At 50.5% G+C, this 14,699-nt stretch overlaps 1 protein-coding gene across 1 annotated transcript in view; it reads left to right on the top strand.

The window, feature by feature from the left end:
• The window catches only part of LNX2 (ligand of numb-protein X 2), a 203,224-nt gene that overhangs the window by 157,732 nt on the left and 30,793 nt on the right, over positions 1-14,699 (top strand). Inside the window, exons 7-8 of the mRNA XM_085621630.1 lie at positions 3,981-4,158; positions 4,837-5,065. Of these exons, the coding sequence (XP_085477756.1) occupies positions 3,981-4,158; positions 4,837-5,065 (407 nt within the window). The remainder of the gene's footprint in view (positions 1-3,980; positions 4,159-4,836; positions 5,066-14,699) is intronic.

The raw sequence follows: 14,699 nt of genomic DNA, 5'->3' as shown, positions 1-14,699 counted from the left end.
TGGAAGAAGATCGCATCGGTAAGTATAATACCTTGAGGTATAGTATGCACTGAAGAAGGATAGGAAAACCTTTCGAAATTATATATAATGATGCATTGATGTAATAACCCCTAAAATGCTATGGGTTGAATGGGTAATAACTTGTCAATAGGAAGTATTGGGATATCTAGGGCTGTTTATTTATTATGCATAAAAGCTTCATAAGACCACTGAAAGCATTATAAAGACGTAGGGATGCAGCGACATCCACAAAAACAATAGTGTGTTATTTTTAAGGTTACAGCTAATACTATTCTGTCAAGAGAATATCTTTATGAGCTTGCTACTACTGTTTAATGGAATGACTGTACATTCATAACAAGCATTGGCAAAGCCAATAAGTCTCGCCTATGTGAAAACTATTGGCTTTGCCAATGTCTTTTAGCCATGTTATACAGCAGTGTGGATGCATTCTGCATGGCTAAAAAAGTTAATGGTATGGCATAGAGGAGAGTGGAGTAGAGTAACGTAGAGGGCATAGAGTGGAGTAGCACAGAGTGGTATAGAGTAGATTGCTGTGGCGTAGACTGGCGTGGGATGGCATAGAGTGGAGTGGCGCACATTAGAGTGGCATACTGTACAGTGCATAGAATAGAGTACGGTGGCATAGAGCAGAGTCGTGTAGAGTTGAGTGGCTTAGAGTGGCATGGCGTAGAGTAGACGGGTGTAGATTGGCATTGTGTGGGGTAGAGTAGAGTGGAGTGGAATACAGGGGAGTGTGTAGAGTCAAGGAGCATAGAGTAGAGTAGCATGGAGTGGAGTGGAGTGGAGTGGCGTTGAGTAGAGTGGAGTGAATTAGAGTGCAGTGGAGTTGGTAAGAGTGGAGTGACATAGAGTAGAGTGACAGAGTGGGGTGGAGAAGAGTAGCATGAAGGAGAGTGGAGTGGCAAAGAGTAGAGTGGAGTGGTGCAGAGTGAAGTGGCGTAGAATGACTTTGTGTGGACCAGAGTGGTGCGGAGTGGCCTAGAGTAAAGTGGTGTGGTGTAGAGTGGAATGGAATGGAGTGGAGTAGAGTATAGTGGCATAGAGTAGAGTGGATGGGGTGGATTAGAGTGGCATGGGGTAGATTGGCATGGTGTAGACTAGAGTAGCTTAGAGTGGTGTGGAGTGGCGCAGAGTGGAGAAGAGTGGAGTGGGGTAGAGGGGAAACATCCATTATAATGCAGTCATTACAATGACCTACCTTTACAACGCAGCTGTTACAACGCAACTGCCTTTACATCGCATGCCATTACAATGCATGTCACTACAACGCATGCCATTACAACGCATGCCATTACAACGCATGCCATTACAATGCATTATAAGGTATGTAATGGAGATTTTTTAGAATTGGGGTGGGTATGGGTTTTGGGGTACATGGGAATAGTTATTCTTACCTCTACACTATCCAACACTTTTCCAACTGTTGCACTCACTGAAGTGGGAATAGTCATTTTTACCCCTACACTATCCAACACTTACCCTACTGTTGCACTAACTGGAGTGGCAATAGTAATTCTTGCCCCTACACTATCCAACACTTACCCTACTGTTGCCATAAAAGTATTTTGCGTTGTAATGGTATGCGTTGTAATGGAATGCATTGTAATGGTAGTTTTTAAAAATGCGTTGTAATAGCATGCGTTGTAAAATCATGCAATGTAATGATAGTTGCGATGTAAAGACTGTGTTGTAAAAGCATGCGTAGTAATTGCATGTGTTGTAATGTCATATATTTGGGTAGAGAGGAGTGGAGTGGCAAGGGATGGTATGGCATAGAATAGAGTGGGGCATTGTGGAGTGGCATAGAGTACCATAACGTGGCATTATGGGGAGAGGAGTAGCATAGAGTAGCATGGAGGGGCGTAGCGTAGAATGGAGTAGCTTAGAGTGGCACAACGCAGTGTGACATGGATTTGAGTGGTATAGAGTGGTGTTGAATTGCGTAGAGTGGAGTGGAGTGACGTAGAGTAGTACAGTCATGGTTGTAAGCAAATAGAGACAGCAGATGGGTAAAAGCAACATAAATAAAAAGCTGCATGCCTGCTAAAAGTAGGAAAGCACATTGCACATCCAGGAATAATACTGAAACACTTAAAGAATTAAAAACAAAATAGTGTGTTGCAAATATATGAGGAAGAGCAAAGACAAGGAACAACACATGCACTTGGTTCATGCTACATGGAGGAGCTACCACAATAAATGAAGGGAAGTCTACAGGAGTTAAGCAATCGCAAGATTGCAAATGTGAGTGATAATGAAAGCAACCAATGATTTGCTGTGGGAGGCTGGTAAGTCCACTGAATTGTAAACAATACGTCTCGCAGTACAGCACATATGCTGTGTTTACGAGACCTACAAATCATTCAGGAGACAGAGTAGAAGAATATTGGTGGACAGTGTATTCTTGCAAAAAGACATAAGTACTTGTTGCAATCACATGACGCTACGGTTCTGCTGGATTATTGAATTAAAAAAGGCTCAAGTCGACTTTGGCATGCTCAGTGACAAGAGAGTGACAACCTTTCTCATGTTTGTTTATAAAATAGGGGTAAAGGGAACATGGAGTAATATTGGGCACGGGTACGAATATGAAACTTATGCTTATGCATTAGGTACCTGTTGCTTACAAGTCACTTCAACTCAAGTATCTCTGTGTTGGTCATGAGAGGTGGGGGTGAATAGTGTGAGTGGAGAACTGCTATATCCTTACTCTATTTTCCACCATGCAGCTTCAATGTGTTCCCTATTGTGTTGTATTTCAAACTGTCTTGCTCACAGTTGTCTTCCATTGTCATTTTACTTCCATTAGTGAAGGTTAATATGCATACTCTATTTTCAAAGACGTTTGCTCAACCAAAATGACAGATTTATTTGCTATTAGAAATATCCACTTTTAACTTACTTTGGAGATCTGGATATGTTTAATTTAACTGTGAACTTATAAGTCTTTGTTTCTAGGGTCCATTACCAGGTGGCTTGTGGAGTGCATCACCTTCAGTTTTGGCCTCGTTTAGGAGGACTGCCCTTGGGATCTAAGTTAACAGATTGCTTTTGTATACATATCCTGTTATGATCTCATGCCTCTGTAGGTAATTTGTGTCTTTTCATGAAAACAATACTGTGTGGTTTTAGGGCACTCTTCAGGATTGTTTCTGATCATTTTTATTCCACTTCAACTTTCACTGTCCCTTAAGTGTGACAGTAATTCTACTAGGAAGAATAGACCTCCAGGAGGCAAAGTACGGTAGAAGTCAAGCGTAGCTATTTTGGTGTATTTGGAAGTTGTGTCCCCTGTGGTTGACAACACCATGAGCAACTAGCCTCCTTGTTTTGGTTGTCAACTAGATGTCAGATGCCTACTGACTTTTCAAGTTTGGGCAGCGGATTTGAGATTTACCTATTCACGTGTTCCACAAGATGGTAGATGGCTGTAATGTTTTTTAAGGGCTCTGAGCCTAGGTTATAGGCCTGGTTTAAGGTGGGGGCCTATAACGAGGACGAGGGCCTTTAACAACCTTTAACAATCAGTGTATCCCAAGGCAGAAGGGCTGTAATGCTATTAGAACATGAAATCTGCTGAGGGTAGAATTTTCTAAATTAGAAAGGGAGATACAGAAAGATAAACATTGTTGGCACTGAAGGCCTGTTCCCACCATTATTGGCCCTCTGCTGCTCCTTTGCCTTCAGTGGTGCTCCCAACATTCCAAGGTTCTGCCCTAGAAAGCATCAGTACTCCCATCACTGGTGTCAGACAGAAAGCAATAGAAGAGGACTCTGACACTCATGGGTGGACACTGACTCTCATTGTGTGTTTCTTATCTATGGTATAGAGAATAATGTCTCCACTTTTTCATCGAGGTATATAGCATGGTGCAAAATATGTGATTCACATTTCTCTTGGATCTTCTTCGTAGCATCTTGCAGTTAACCCTTTTTTCCCTAATGCCTTGCTGTAGGATCTCTCTAGATGTGTTATATGCCACGAAAAACAGATTATTGTCAAGAAGGAGCTCCAGGAATCCCTTGGAATGACTGTGGCAGGAGGGAGAGGAAGTAAAAGCGGCGAGCTGCCCATCTTTGTTACTAGCGTGCAGCCTCATGGCTGTCTGGGGAGAGACAGCAGAATAAAACGGGGTAAGGATATCATTTCACACAGTTGGTTCTTGCAAAGGTGCTGCTGATCCTTTCTTTGTGCCTGACTGCATGGTGGCTCTGTGTGTCATTTATGGGTAATACCTCATTTCTGTGGTGGCAGCACGCACTCAACATGTGTGGGTCAAAAATGAATTCTGCACAGAAAAATGCAATTTCATTTGTCAGAAATAACGTGGAATCGATGACAAACCCTGATAGATGTTACACTATTGCAACACAGGTGTGACAAGAAAGTCACTAGCCATCCCCCTTGTAAAGACATTGGGTTACTGGTTGAGGGGGGTGAAACTCTACTCAAGCAGAAATCACAATCCTTGACAGGGTGAAGTCACAGCCAAACCCTAAATTAACCCTTGCTTAACCCTCTGGTAGCTAGGCACAGAGCAGTCAGGCTTAACTTAGAGGCAATGTGTAAAGTATTTTTGCAGCACTTCAAACAGTAATAAAGTGAAACCGCAATACAAGAATAATTCCACACCAATTTAGAACAGTAGAGTAAAATGCAATCAATAATTTAAGACCAAAACCACTAAAATACACCCAGTAGAACCAGAGATGTGCAATTTTTAAGATTTAAGTCAAAATAGTGCCAGAAAGCACAAAGCGCCGACTGTGGATATCTGCCTTTCAACTGCATTGTTATTTGTCCCTTCTCAGGTGATGTGCTTTTGAACATCAATGGCATGGACCTCACCAGTCTGAGTCACAGCGAGGCAGTGCGTGCTCTCAAAGCCAGTGCTGCCTTGTCTGTTGTGAATCTGAAAATATTGGAGGTGGAAATTGTTGAAGAACCGACCCCAGATACCGAAGAGATTAACACAATTAACGAAAATGAATGCGATGCCACTTGGTCACCGTCGTGGGTCATGTGGCTGGGCCTTCCAAGGTAAGTCACATTTAGGGGCTTATTCACATGCCCTTTGTGCCGCTGGTGTGTCACTTTGTATATGGGCAAAAGTGGTGCACCAGCGGCTGAAGGGGCTTGTAAATAAGCCCCCCTCGCCCCTATTAAAATTGTTAGCCGTTCTCAGTTCTTGTAGATATTGATTTGTGTTGCTATTTTGGTGGTTATATTGACTATTGAATTCAGAAGTGAAAACAATTAATATTAGCATTGAGATTCCTGATGTACAGCAGCACTGTCTGATATGTTTTCTTTCCCTTGAACGCATGCTTCCATGTTAAGGCGTTAGCAAACATTGCAGGACATGTTCGGATTCAGATTTGTACTTTTAACGTGGGGGCAGGCAATGAGCCACAGCGTTCTACCCGGTATATATTTACATATAATTTGGTGAACATGCAGCCTCGGTGCTGCTAAAGAACCTGGCAATAAACAGGAGTCAATTTCAGCGTATCCTAAGGGGAGGATGCGCAGTCCAATCGAATGTGAGGAGCATCATCTCTGCTCTAGCCTCACTCCATCAGTGAACTTGTTGACACCACACATCAGATGAGGGTCTGTCTGAGTTCATTCTTCAGGAGTTTTCTGGGCAAGAGGAGATTGGGCTCTGTTCTTAGTCTGTGGTCCATTCCAGAGTTTAAGACCTTGGACACCCAATTACTTTGCCTATACGATTTGTCATGTGAGGGTTTGATGAGGCTCAGGATCTAATCATGTTTGTTTGTCTGCGTTTCTTTTCTATTTTGCAGCGAAACCTGTTTTCTTCTTGATAGCGCTGAGTTTTCCTTAAGCAGTGTACTGTAGATCACTGCGGTGGCTCAGGTTTAGAATGTAGACCTAAGATGGACAGTAAAGCCCTCTCTCTGCCTCTCTCCTCCATGTCGTCTCATCCGCTCAACAATAGGCTTTGCCTCCTTCATGAGCTGTCTGTTTCCCGCAAACACAGATTTTGGTGAAAAATCTGAAAAACATTCAAATCCAAAGAAGGATGTGGTAACAATGAGATATTTTTACTATTAATATTAAGGAGGCAAAATATTGGAAAGGAAATATAATCCCCAGACAGGTCACCCCCCGAGCACACTCCCCGCGAGTGAGCCCGTCCCCTGGTGCCACCTCTGCCTTGTGCTGGGCCCTGCGCCCTCTGCCGTGCCCTGAACGCCGGATCCGCTTGGTCTGCGGATCTCCTGTCTGTGCCCCTGCCACCTGCTTGCTTCGCCGCCGATCGTTCCCGCCGTTTACCCAGCCCCTGGGCTCCCCCCCCCCTCGCCCGGCCGCGTTTCCCGCCACCTCCCCGCCGCTGCCCCCTGCGGCCCCGCCCCCTCCCCTCGCACGCACTCCCCATTCGCCACCCCGCTCCCCCTCCCAGCTGCCCCTCCCTCCCACGAGACTACTTAAGGCCGTCGCTGCCAGCTAGGTGCAGTGACCTCTGTCCCCAGACAGGTCACCCCCCGAGCACACTCCCCGCGAGTGAGCCCGTCCCCTGGTGCCACCTCTGCCTTGTGCTGGGCCCTGCGCCCTCTGCCGTGCCCTGAACGCCGGATCCGCTTGGTCTGCGGATCTCCTGTCTGTGCCCCCTGCCACCTGCTTGCTTCGCCGCCGATCGTTCCCGCCGTTTACCCAGCCCCTGGGCTCCCCCCCCCCTCGCCCGGCCGCGTTTCCCCCCACCTCCCCGCCGCTGCCCCCCTGCGGCCCCGCCCCCTCCCCTCGCACGCACTCCCCATTCGCCACCCCGCTCCCCCTCCCAGCTGCCCCTCCCTCGCTCCGCCCCCCCACTCTCCTCATATGGCAGAGTGGCCAACGCGCAGCGTGCACGCGCAGCGGGCGCGCCGATTGTGCGCCGAAGGTGCGCCAAAGGTAAGCCCGTCTGCGCCCGTCCGTGCCTGGCCCGCGCCCAGCGCCCGAACCCCTGGCCCCCGAGGACCCCACCCCACCCGCCGGACGTACGACGCCGCCACCCTCAACGCACTCAACACCGGCCGAACCCCGGGATGCTACCAAGCCACCCCGAGACGCACCCACGGACCCTTCAGCTGCCTCGCCTGCAAGTTCACCTGCATCCGGACCTGCCCCGTACCAGCACCCGCCAAGCCGAACACCAGCAGCAACCACCTCAAGTGCATCCTGCTCAACACCCGCTCCGTCCACAGACACGCCATCGAACTCTGGAACCTCCTCGACACCACATCTCCAGACGTTGCCTTCCTCACGGAAACCTGGATGAACGACTCCTCAGCGCCCGACATCGCCATCGCCATCCCAGAAGGATACAAGATCACCCGGAGAGACCGCAACAACCAGACTGGAGGAGGCATCGCCATCGTCCACAAGAACACCATCCGCATCACGACCAACACCGACGACACCCTGACTACCGCCGAACACCTACACTTCCAGATCCACACCGACCCCAAGACCACCCTCAGAGGCACCCTGATCTACCGACCCCCGGGACCACACACAACATTCAGCGAAGACATCGCCGACTTCATCAGCCCGCACGCCCTCCCCTCCGCTGACTACATCCTCCTGGGGGACATCAACTTCCACCTGGAGAACAACAACGACCGCAACACCACCACCCTGCTTGACAACCTCGCCAACCTCGGACTCAAGCAGCTGGTGTCCACCCCCACCCACCTCGCCAGACACACACTCGACGCCATCTTCTCATCCAGCAAAGACATCGCCTTCAGCCACGCCACTGGACTCCACTGGACGGACCACAGCTGCGTCCACTTCACCTTCAGAAGAACCACGATCCACCACCACCAGCAACAGGAGGCTCGTAGAAGCTGGAACAAGATCTCAGCCGACCAGCTCGCCGCCTCCCTGAGACAGCACCCTCCAGCCAGCTCAGCGAACCCTAGCCAGGCCGCCGACAACCTCACGAAGTGGATCAGCACCTGCGCGGACGAACTCGCCCCACTGAGGACCCCGCCCAACAGACCCAGCAGCAAGAAGGCCCCATGGTTCACCGACGAACTCAAGAGCTCCAAAAAGAACTGCCGAGCCCTCGAGAAAGCCTGGAGAAGGGAGCCAACACCGGACAACATGACCACCCTCAAGCTCGCCACCCGGAAGCACCATCAACTAATCCACGCCACCAAGAAAACTGCATTCAAGGACCGGCTGGACAACAACGCACACAACTGCAAGGAACTCTTCAACATCGTGAAAGAGCTCTCCAACCCCAACGCCGGAAACAACGACATCACCCCATCGCAAGACCTCTGCAACTCCCTCGCCTCCTACTTCCACAACAAGATCGCTGACATACACAACAGCTTCACCCCACAAACAACGCCCCCCACGACCGCACCAACGCCCCCCACCACCACCCTCAGCGCCTGGACCCCGATCAACACAGAAGACACCATCCACACGATGAACTCTATCCACTCCGGATCTCCGACCGACCCCTGCCCTCACCACGTATTCAACAAGGCCGACGCTGTCATCGCACCCCACCTGCGAGACATCATCAACACCTCCTTCGACACCGCCACCTTCCCTGAGAGCTGGAAGCACGCCGAACTCAGCGCTCTACTAAAGAAACCAACAGCGGACCCCACCGAACTCAAGAATTACCGCCCCATCTCGCTCCTCCCGTTTCCAGCCAAAGTCATCGAGAAGACCGTCAACAAGCAGCTGGCCGCCTTCCTCGAGACGAATGGATCCCTCGACCCTTCACAGTCTGGCTTCCGAGCCAACCACAGCACCGAGACCGCCCTCATCGCTGCCACCGTTGACATCCGAGCCCTGCTGGACAACGGAGAAACAGCGGCCCTCATCCTCCTAGACCTCTCCGCGGCATTCGACACTGTCTGCCACCGCACCCTAGTGCAGCGCCTCAGCAACGTCGGAATCCAGGAGAAGGCACTGGAATGGATCATCTCCTTCCTCGACGGAAGGACACAGAGAGTCCGCCTACCACCGTACAAGTCAGAGGCCACCGAAGTCATCTGCGGCGTCCCCCAAGGATCCTCACTCAGCCCCACCCTCTTCAACGTCTACATGAGCCCCCTTGCGGCCATCGCACGCCAACACAACCTCAACATCATCTCCTACGCCGACAACACCCAGCTGATCCTCTCCCTGACCAACGACCCCGCCACCGCCAAAGCCAACCTCCACGAAGGGATGAAAGACGTAGCCGAGTGGATGATGACCAGCCGCCTGAAACTGAACTCAGACAAGACGGAAGTCCTCATCCTGGGCTCCTCGCCCTCCGCCTGGGACGACTCCTGGTGGCCCCCCGCCCTGGGCACCGCACCCAAACCGACAGACCACGCACGAAACCTGGGCTTCATCCTGGACTCCTCCCTCTCCATGACCAGACAAGTCAACGCCGTCTCCTCGTCCTGTTTCAACATCCTGCGCATGCTACGGAAGATCTTCCGGTGGATCCCCACAGAGACCAGGAAGACGGTCACCCAGGCCCTTGTCACCAGCCGACTGGACTACGGCAACGCCCTCTACGCCGGAACCACCGCCAAGCTCCAGAAGAGACTCCAGCGGATACAGAACGCCTCAGCCAGACTCATCCTCGACATCCCCCGAAGCAGCCACATCTCCGGACATCTGAGAGACCTGAACTGGCTCCCCGTCAACAAGAGAATCACCTTCCGCCTCCTCACCCACGCACACAAAGCCCTACACGACCAAGGCCCGAGCTACCTCAACAACCGCCTCAACTTCTACGCTCCCAAACGCCATCTCCGATCAGCCAGCCACGCCCTCGCCGCCGTCCCCCGCATCCGAAGAGCGACAACAGGAGGAAGGTCCTTCTCCTACCTGGCCGCCAAGTCCTGGAACTCCCTCCCGACCGACCTGCGCCTGACCCAAGACCACCTCTCCTTCAGGAAGAAGCTCAAGACCTGGCTGTTCGAGCAGTAGCGGCACCTCCCCCCCACCCCCCCCCCCCCCAGCGCCTTGAGACCCTCCGGGTGAGTAGTGCGCTTTATAAATGGCTTGATTGATTGATTGATTGGAAATAAATCATTTGAAAGCATGTAAATGGATACAAAATAGAAAAGAAACACTGCAAGTTCTGAAAGAGAGTGATTGTTAAAGTAAAACATAATTTTGAATGATTTATGCATAAGTACTATTGGCACAGCACCCTCTCTCCTACCGCCAACAAAAAACTTGCATGCACGACCGGCTCGGAAGCTGTGCGGCCGGTGCAGCTGCACCTGGCGCCGCCTGGGTGGGAGTGTATATCAGGTACATGCCTGGTATTTATTTTAGCTTCTCTGCCTCTTCAGCCGTTGCTTAGAAAGACTCAAAGAACAATATTAGTATATCCTTGTAATTGTTATGTGCCTAATAAACTGCAATTACACCGGGGGACACCATTCGTAATTCTGGGGCCGATCTTAAAATACCTCTGGATGTTTCTGTTTTAGCTTTTGTGTATATCATTTTTAGGTCTCGTCTGGCTATCGCGTAAGCGATCGCTAGGCGAGACTTATGTGGGGGCTTCAGAAAATGCTCCTAAAGGCTTCCCAGGTGGATCGGGTGGCGGTTACGCTCACAACCACGCGCATTCCATTTGCCACCAGCTACTTCCTGCGCGTGCACCACCTCACACATTAAGAGAGATTTAGTAAGGGGCACAAGACCTTAGGAATGCGGTTTATGGCCAGTGCATGTGAGGCATTCAAGCGCGAAGCTGGCATCTGGCATCGGACTTGAAAGCAGCAGACTGCTTTCGCCAGCGCGCGCTCTGCCTCACTTCCTGCATCCCCTCTTACAACAATTAACTTTCGTTATAACTTACACCCCATATGCTTGTTCCCTCTCACCCTTCCTTTGATGTCCGCTTTTCTTGTTGTTTACAAACCACGCCACACACTGCTGCACGCCACACACTGCTGCATGCCACACACTGCTGCACGCCGCACACTGCTGCACGCCGCACACTACCGCACGCCACACACTGCTGCGCACACTGCTGCATTACACACTGCTGCATTACACACTGCTGCACGCCGCACACTGCTGTACGCCTCACACTGCTACACGAAACACTGCTGCACACCTCACACTGCTGCACGCCTCACACTGCTGCACGCCTCAGACTGCTGCACGCCTCAGACTGCTGCACGCCTCACACTGTTGCACGCCTCAGACTGCTGCACGCCTCAGACTGCTGCATGCCAGACACTGCTGCACGCCAGACACTGCTGCACACCTCACACTGCTGCACGCCTCACACTGCTGCATGCCGCACACTGCTGCACGCCTCACACTGCTGCACGCCTCACACTGCTGCACACCACACACTGCTGCACGCCACACACTGCTGCACACCACACACTGCTGCATGCTGCTGCACGCCACACACTGCTGCTCGCCACACACTGCTGCATGCAGCACTCTGCTGCACGCCGCACACTGCTGCACACCGCACACTGCTACACGAAACACTGCTGCATGTCACACACTGCTGCATGTCACACACTGCCGCACGCCACACACTGCTGCACACCACACACTGCTGCACGCCGCACAATGCTACACGAACAGTGCTGCACGCCACACACTGCTGCACGGCACACACTGCTGCACGCCGCACACTGCTGCACGCCACACACTGCTGCACACTGCTGCATTACTCACTGCTGCATGCTGCACAACACTGCTGCACGCAGCACACTGCTGCACGCCGCACACTGCTGCACGCCGCACACTGATGCACGCCGCTGCAAACCACACAGTGCTGCATGCCTCACACTGCTACATGAAACACTGCTGCACGCCACACAGTGCTGCACGCCACACACTTCTGTACGCCACACACAGCTGCATGCCGCACACTGCTGCACACCGCACACTGCTGCACGCCTCACACTGTTGCACGCCTCACACTGCTGCACGCCACACACTGCTGCATGCCGCACACTGCTGCACACCGCACACTGCTGCACTCCACACACTGCTTTTATGCGAGTTTATGCTACTGACATTGTAAATAACAACGCCTTTTATTTGTTTTAAAACCAAAACGTAAATAAAAGGCATTGTAATTTTACAATGCCAATAGCTCAAACTCTTATAAATGCGAGACCTATTGCATTGCAAATGCTTATTTGTTGGAGTTACTTAGTCGCCAGGAAACCTCAGACGCCAAGTGCCATGTTGGGCACCATTTTGTGTTCCGTAAAATATTGAGGCTACACAGTGAATTTTTTACATCCCAAAAAGAATATATGACTTTTTCAGGAAGATGAAAACTATCAGGTGTCTCTAAATCCTCCCTATGAGTTATGCTTGTTTGGATAGTCGTATTAGGAGTCAGACATATTAGAGCTCTCTCATCTGCAAATGGCTTTGCAGAGCCTTGTGTGTGTGTGAGAGTGTGTGTCTGCGTGGGTGTGTGTGTCTGTGTGTGGGAATGTATAACCCATGCTGTGAGGACTGGATCAGTCCTCATACCACGAGTAAATCCGAACTGAGCCAGACAAACACTCTGTGTGAGGACTGGTGCAGTATGAGGTTAGTTTAGGTATTTTTGGTGCAAGTTTATAAAAAATATAAAAGTGCCGTTATATTTGCCTCGGTCCGCTTTATAACCTACCCTACTATTAAAGCGCGTGTGGAATTAGAATAGTAAATACACACTTCATTATGGTCAATGGCCAGTCTTCATGAGCCATGTCCCTAACCCTGAAATTATTGTGTTCACACACACACACAACATAACATACCTATTGTTAGGAGGATCGGCCATTGACCTTAATGAAGTATGTAATTGCTATTCTAACTCTATGGGAACTTTGATGGTAGGGTAGGTTATAAAGTGGACCGAAAAAAATTGAACTACACTTTTAGGGCCGCATTTATGAGATTTTGCTGTAGGGCAGAGCAGCAGGCCTTCTTGCGGCGCTGCCCTACAGCGAAAGAAAAGGGCAGATATGGAGCATTCCTGTCCGTTTCCCATGCGCCGGCGCACAATGGGCTGCCGTACGCCAACGCAGGCACCTTTTTTACCATGGTGCAAGGGTGTCTGCGTTGCAAAGTTGATTATTTTTGTACAGGAAGGGAAAATTTCCTGTACAAAAATAATCATAAGTGGCTTTTTCCTCTTTCTATGTGTGCTGCAGAATACAGCACACATAGAAAAAGTAAAAACGAGGAGAGATAAAGATATTTCTCCTCGTTATACCTCACTTATGCCTCCCCTGGGGAGGCGTAAGATTTTTGCGCAGCCTCCGATTTATGATTTCTCGTCAATTTGGGTCAGTGTCAAAAAGCCATTGTTGTTACTGGGAATGCCTCAGCAACACCCATTGCCCACCCCTTTAACACAGAAACTGTGTTAAAGGGACCGATATTTATCAGGCAACAAAAAACCCAAAAACAAACCCGACGTTCTCTTCTGTCTCCTTGGCTTCGTCCGCCTCTTGGAGTGTGGCTGGCCAGGCGTGTCTGAACAAAGTGCCTGGTTATTAACTTACAGTAAATTGGAATTCCTGCTGTTGTAGGATCCACTTTTCGATCCTGGGAGGAGGACGTGACGAGGATCCCTGAAATGGGGGGACCAATGGCTTGTGGTCTGTGATGACGGAGAACCCGTGCCCATACAGGTATATGTAGAAATGCCGGCAGCCCCAAAGGATGGCGATCGCCTCCCGCTCGATTTGGGAGTAGGGCTGCTCCGCAGGGGTGAGTGTGCGGCTGGCATACACCATTGGGGCCCTCTCACTGCCTTCTTGTCTTTGGGCGATCACTGCTCTCAGGTCCCCTGCGACTCTTTCAGTAGATTGAAATATGCCAGGGTGGTGTCCTCAGACAGAGCGGCCTTCGTCTGTTGGAAAATTCTTCCTGTTCTGGCCCACACAATCCATGGGCTGAATGCTTTGGGGAAGGGGACCGGTGACATCCAATAGATTTTTCATGTAGAGCCCACAGTACGTCACCATCCTGAGGAAACTGCGGATTCCTGAGGCCAAGGAGTGAGCTGGAGCCTCCTGTATGTCCTTTTCTTGCTCCAGGTCAGGCCAATGCCTTTGTCCGAAAAGTGGTACCTGAAGAAACTGTTGTCTGGTTGCAGGAAATCAAACTATTCTCAATGCAGCCTCAACCAGGCTCTGCTAAACTCTCTACCAAAAATGCATGGAGGTGGGTAAGGTGTTCCTCGAGTGTGACTGAGTGAACAAGGATGAAATTGCTCACGTTCAGCGCACCTGGTTGACCCTGCAGGACAGTCTTTACGATGTTCTTGAACACCTCATCTGCGCTGGAGATGCTGAAGTTGAGTCTGGTGTATCTCCATAGGCCAGCATGTGTTGAAAAGGTGGTGAAGGGGCGAGATTCCAGATGCAGCGGGATTTGGTGGTAGCCTGACCTGAGGTCCATTTTTGAAAACCACTTTGAGCCTGACAACTGTTCAATGATGTCGTCTATGGTTGCCATCAGATGTCTTTCGCACCAGGATTGCCAGGTTTGGGATGCTCATATCCACGCAAATCCGGAAGGCTTCCGGATGCTTGGGCTTCTTTGCCACCACGATCGAGGATACACATGAGGTGGGGCCCTTCACTCGCTCTGATGCCTGCCTTCTCCAAGAGTTTCAGCTCTGCTTCCACTTTGGGCCGGAGTTGAAAGG

The sequence above is a fragment of the Triturus cristatus genome, chromosome 8 (genome assembly GCF_964204655.1).
Source record: "Triturus cristatus chromosome 8, aTriCri1.1, whole genome shotgun sequence".
NCBI classification, from domain to species: domain Eukaryota; kingdom Metazoa; phylum Chordata; class Amphibia; order Caudata; family Salamandridae; genus Triturus; species Triturus cristatus.
This window is presented reverse-complemented; position numbering and strand designations above follow the sequence as displayed.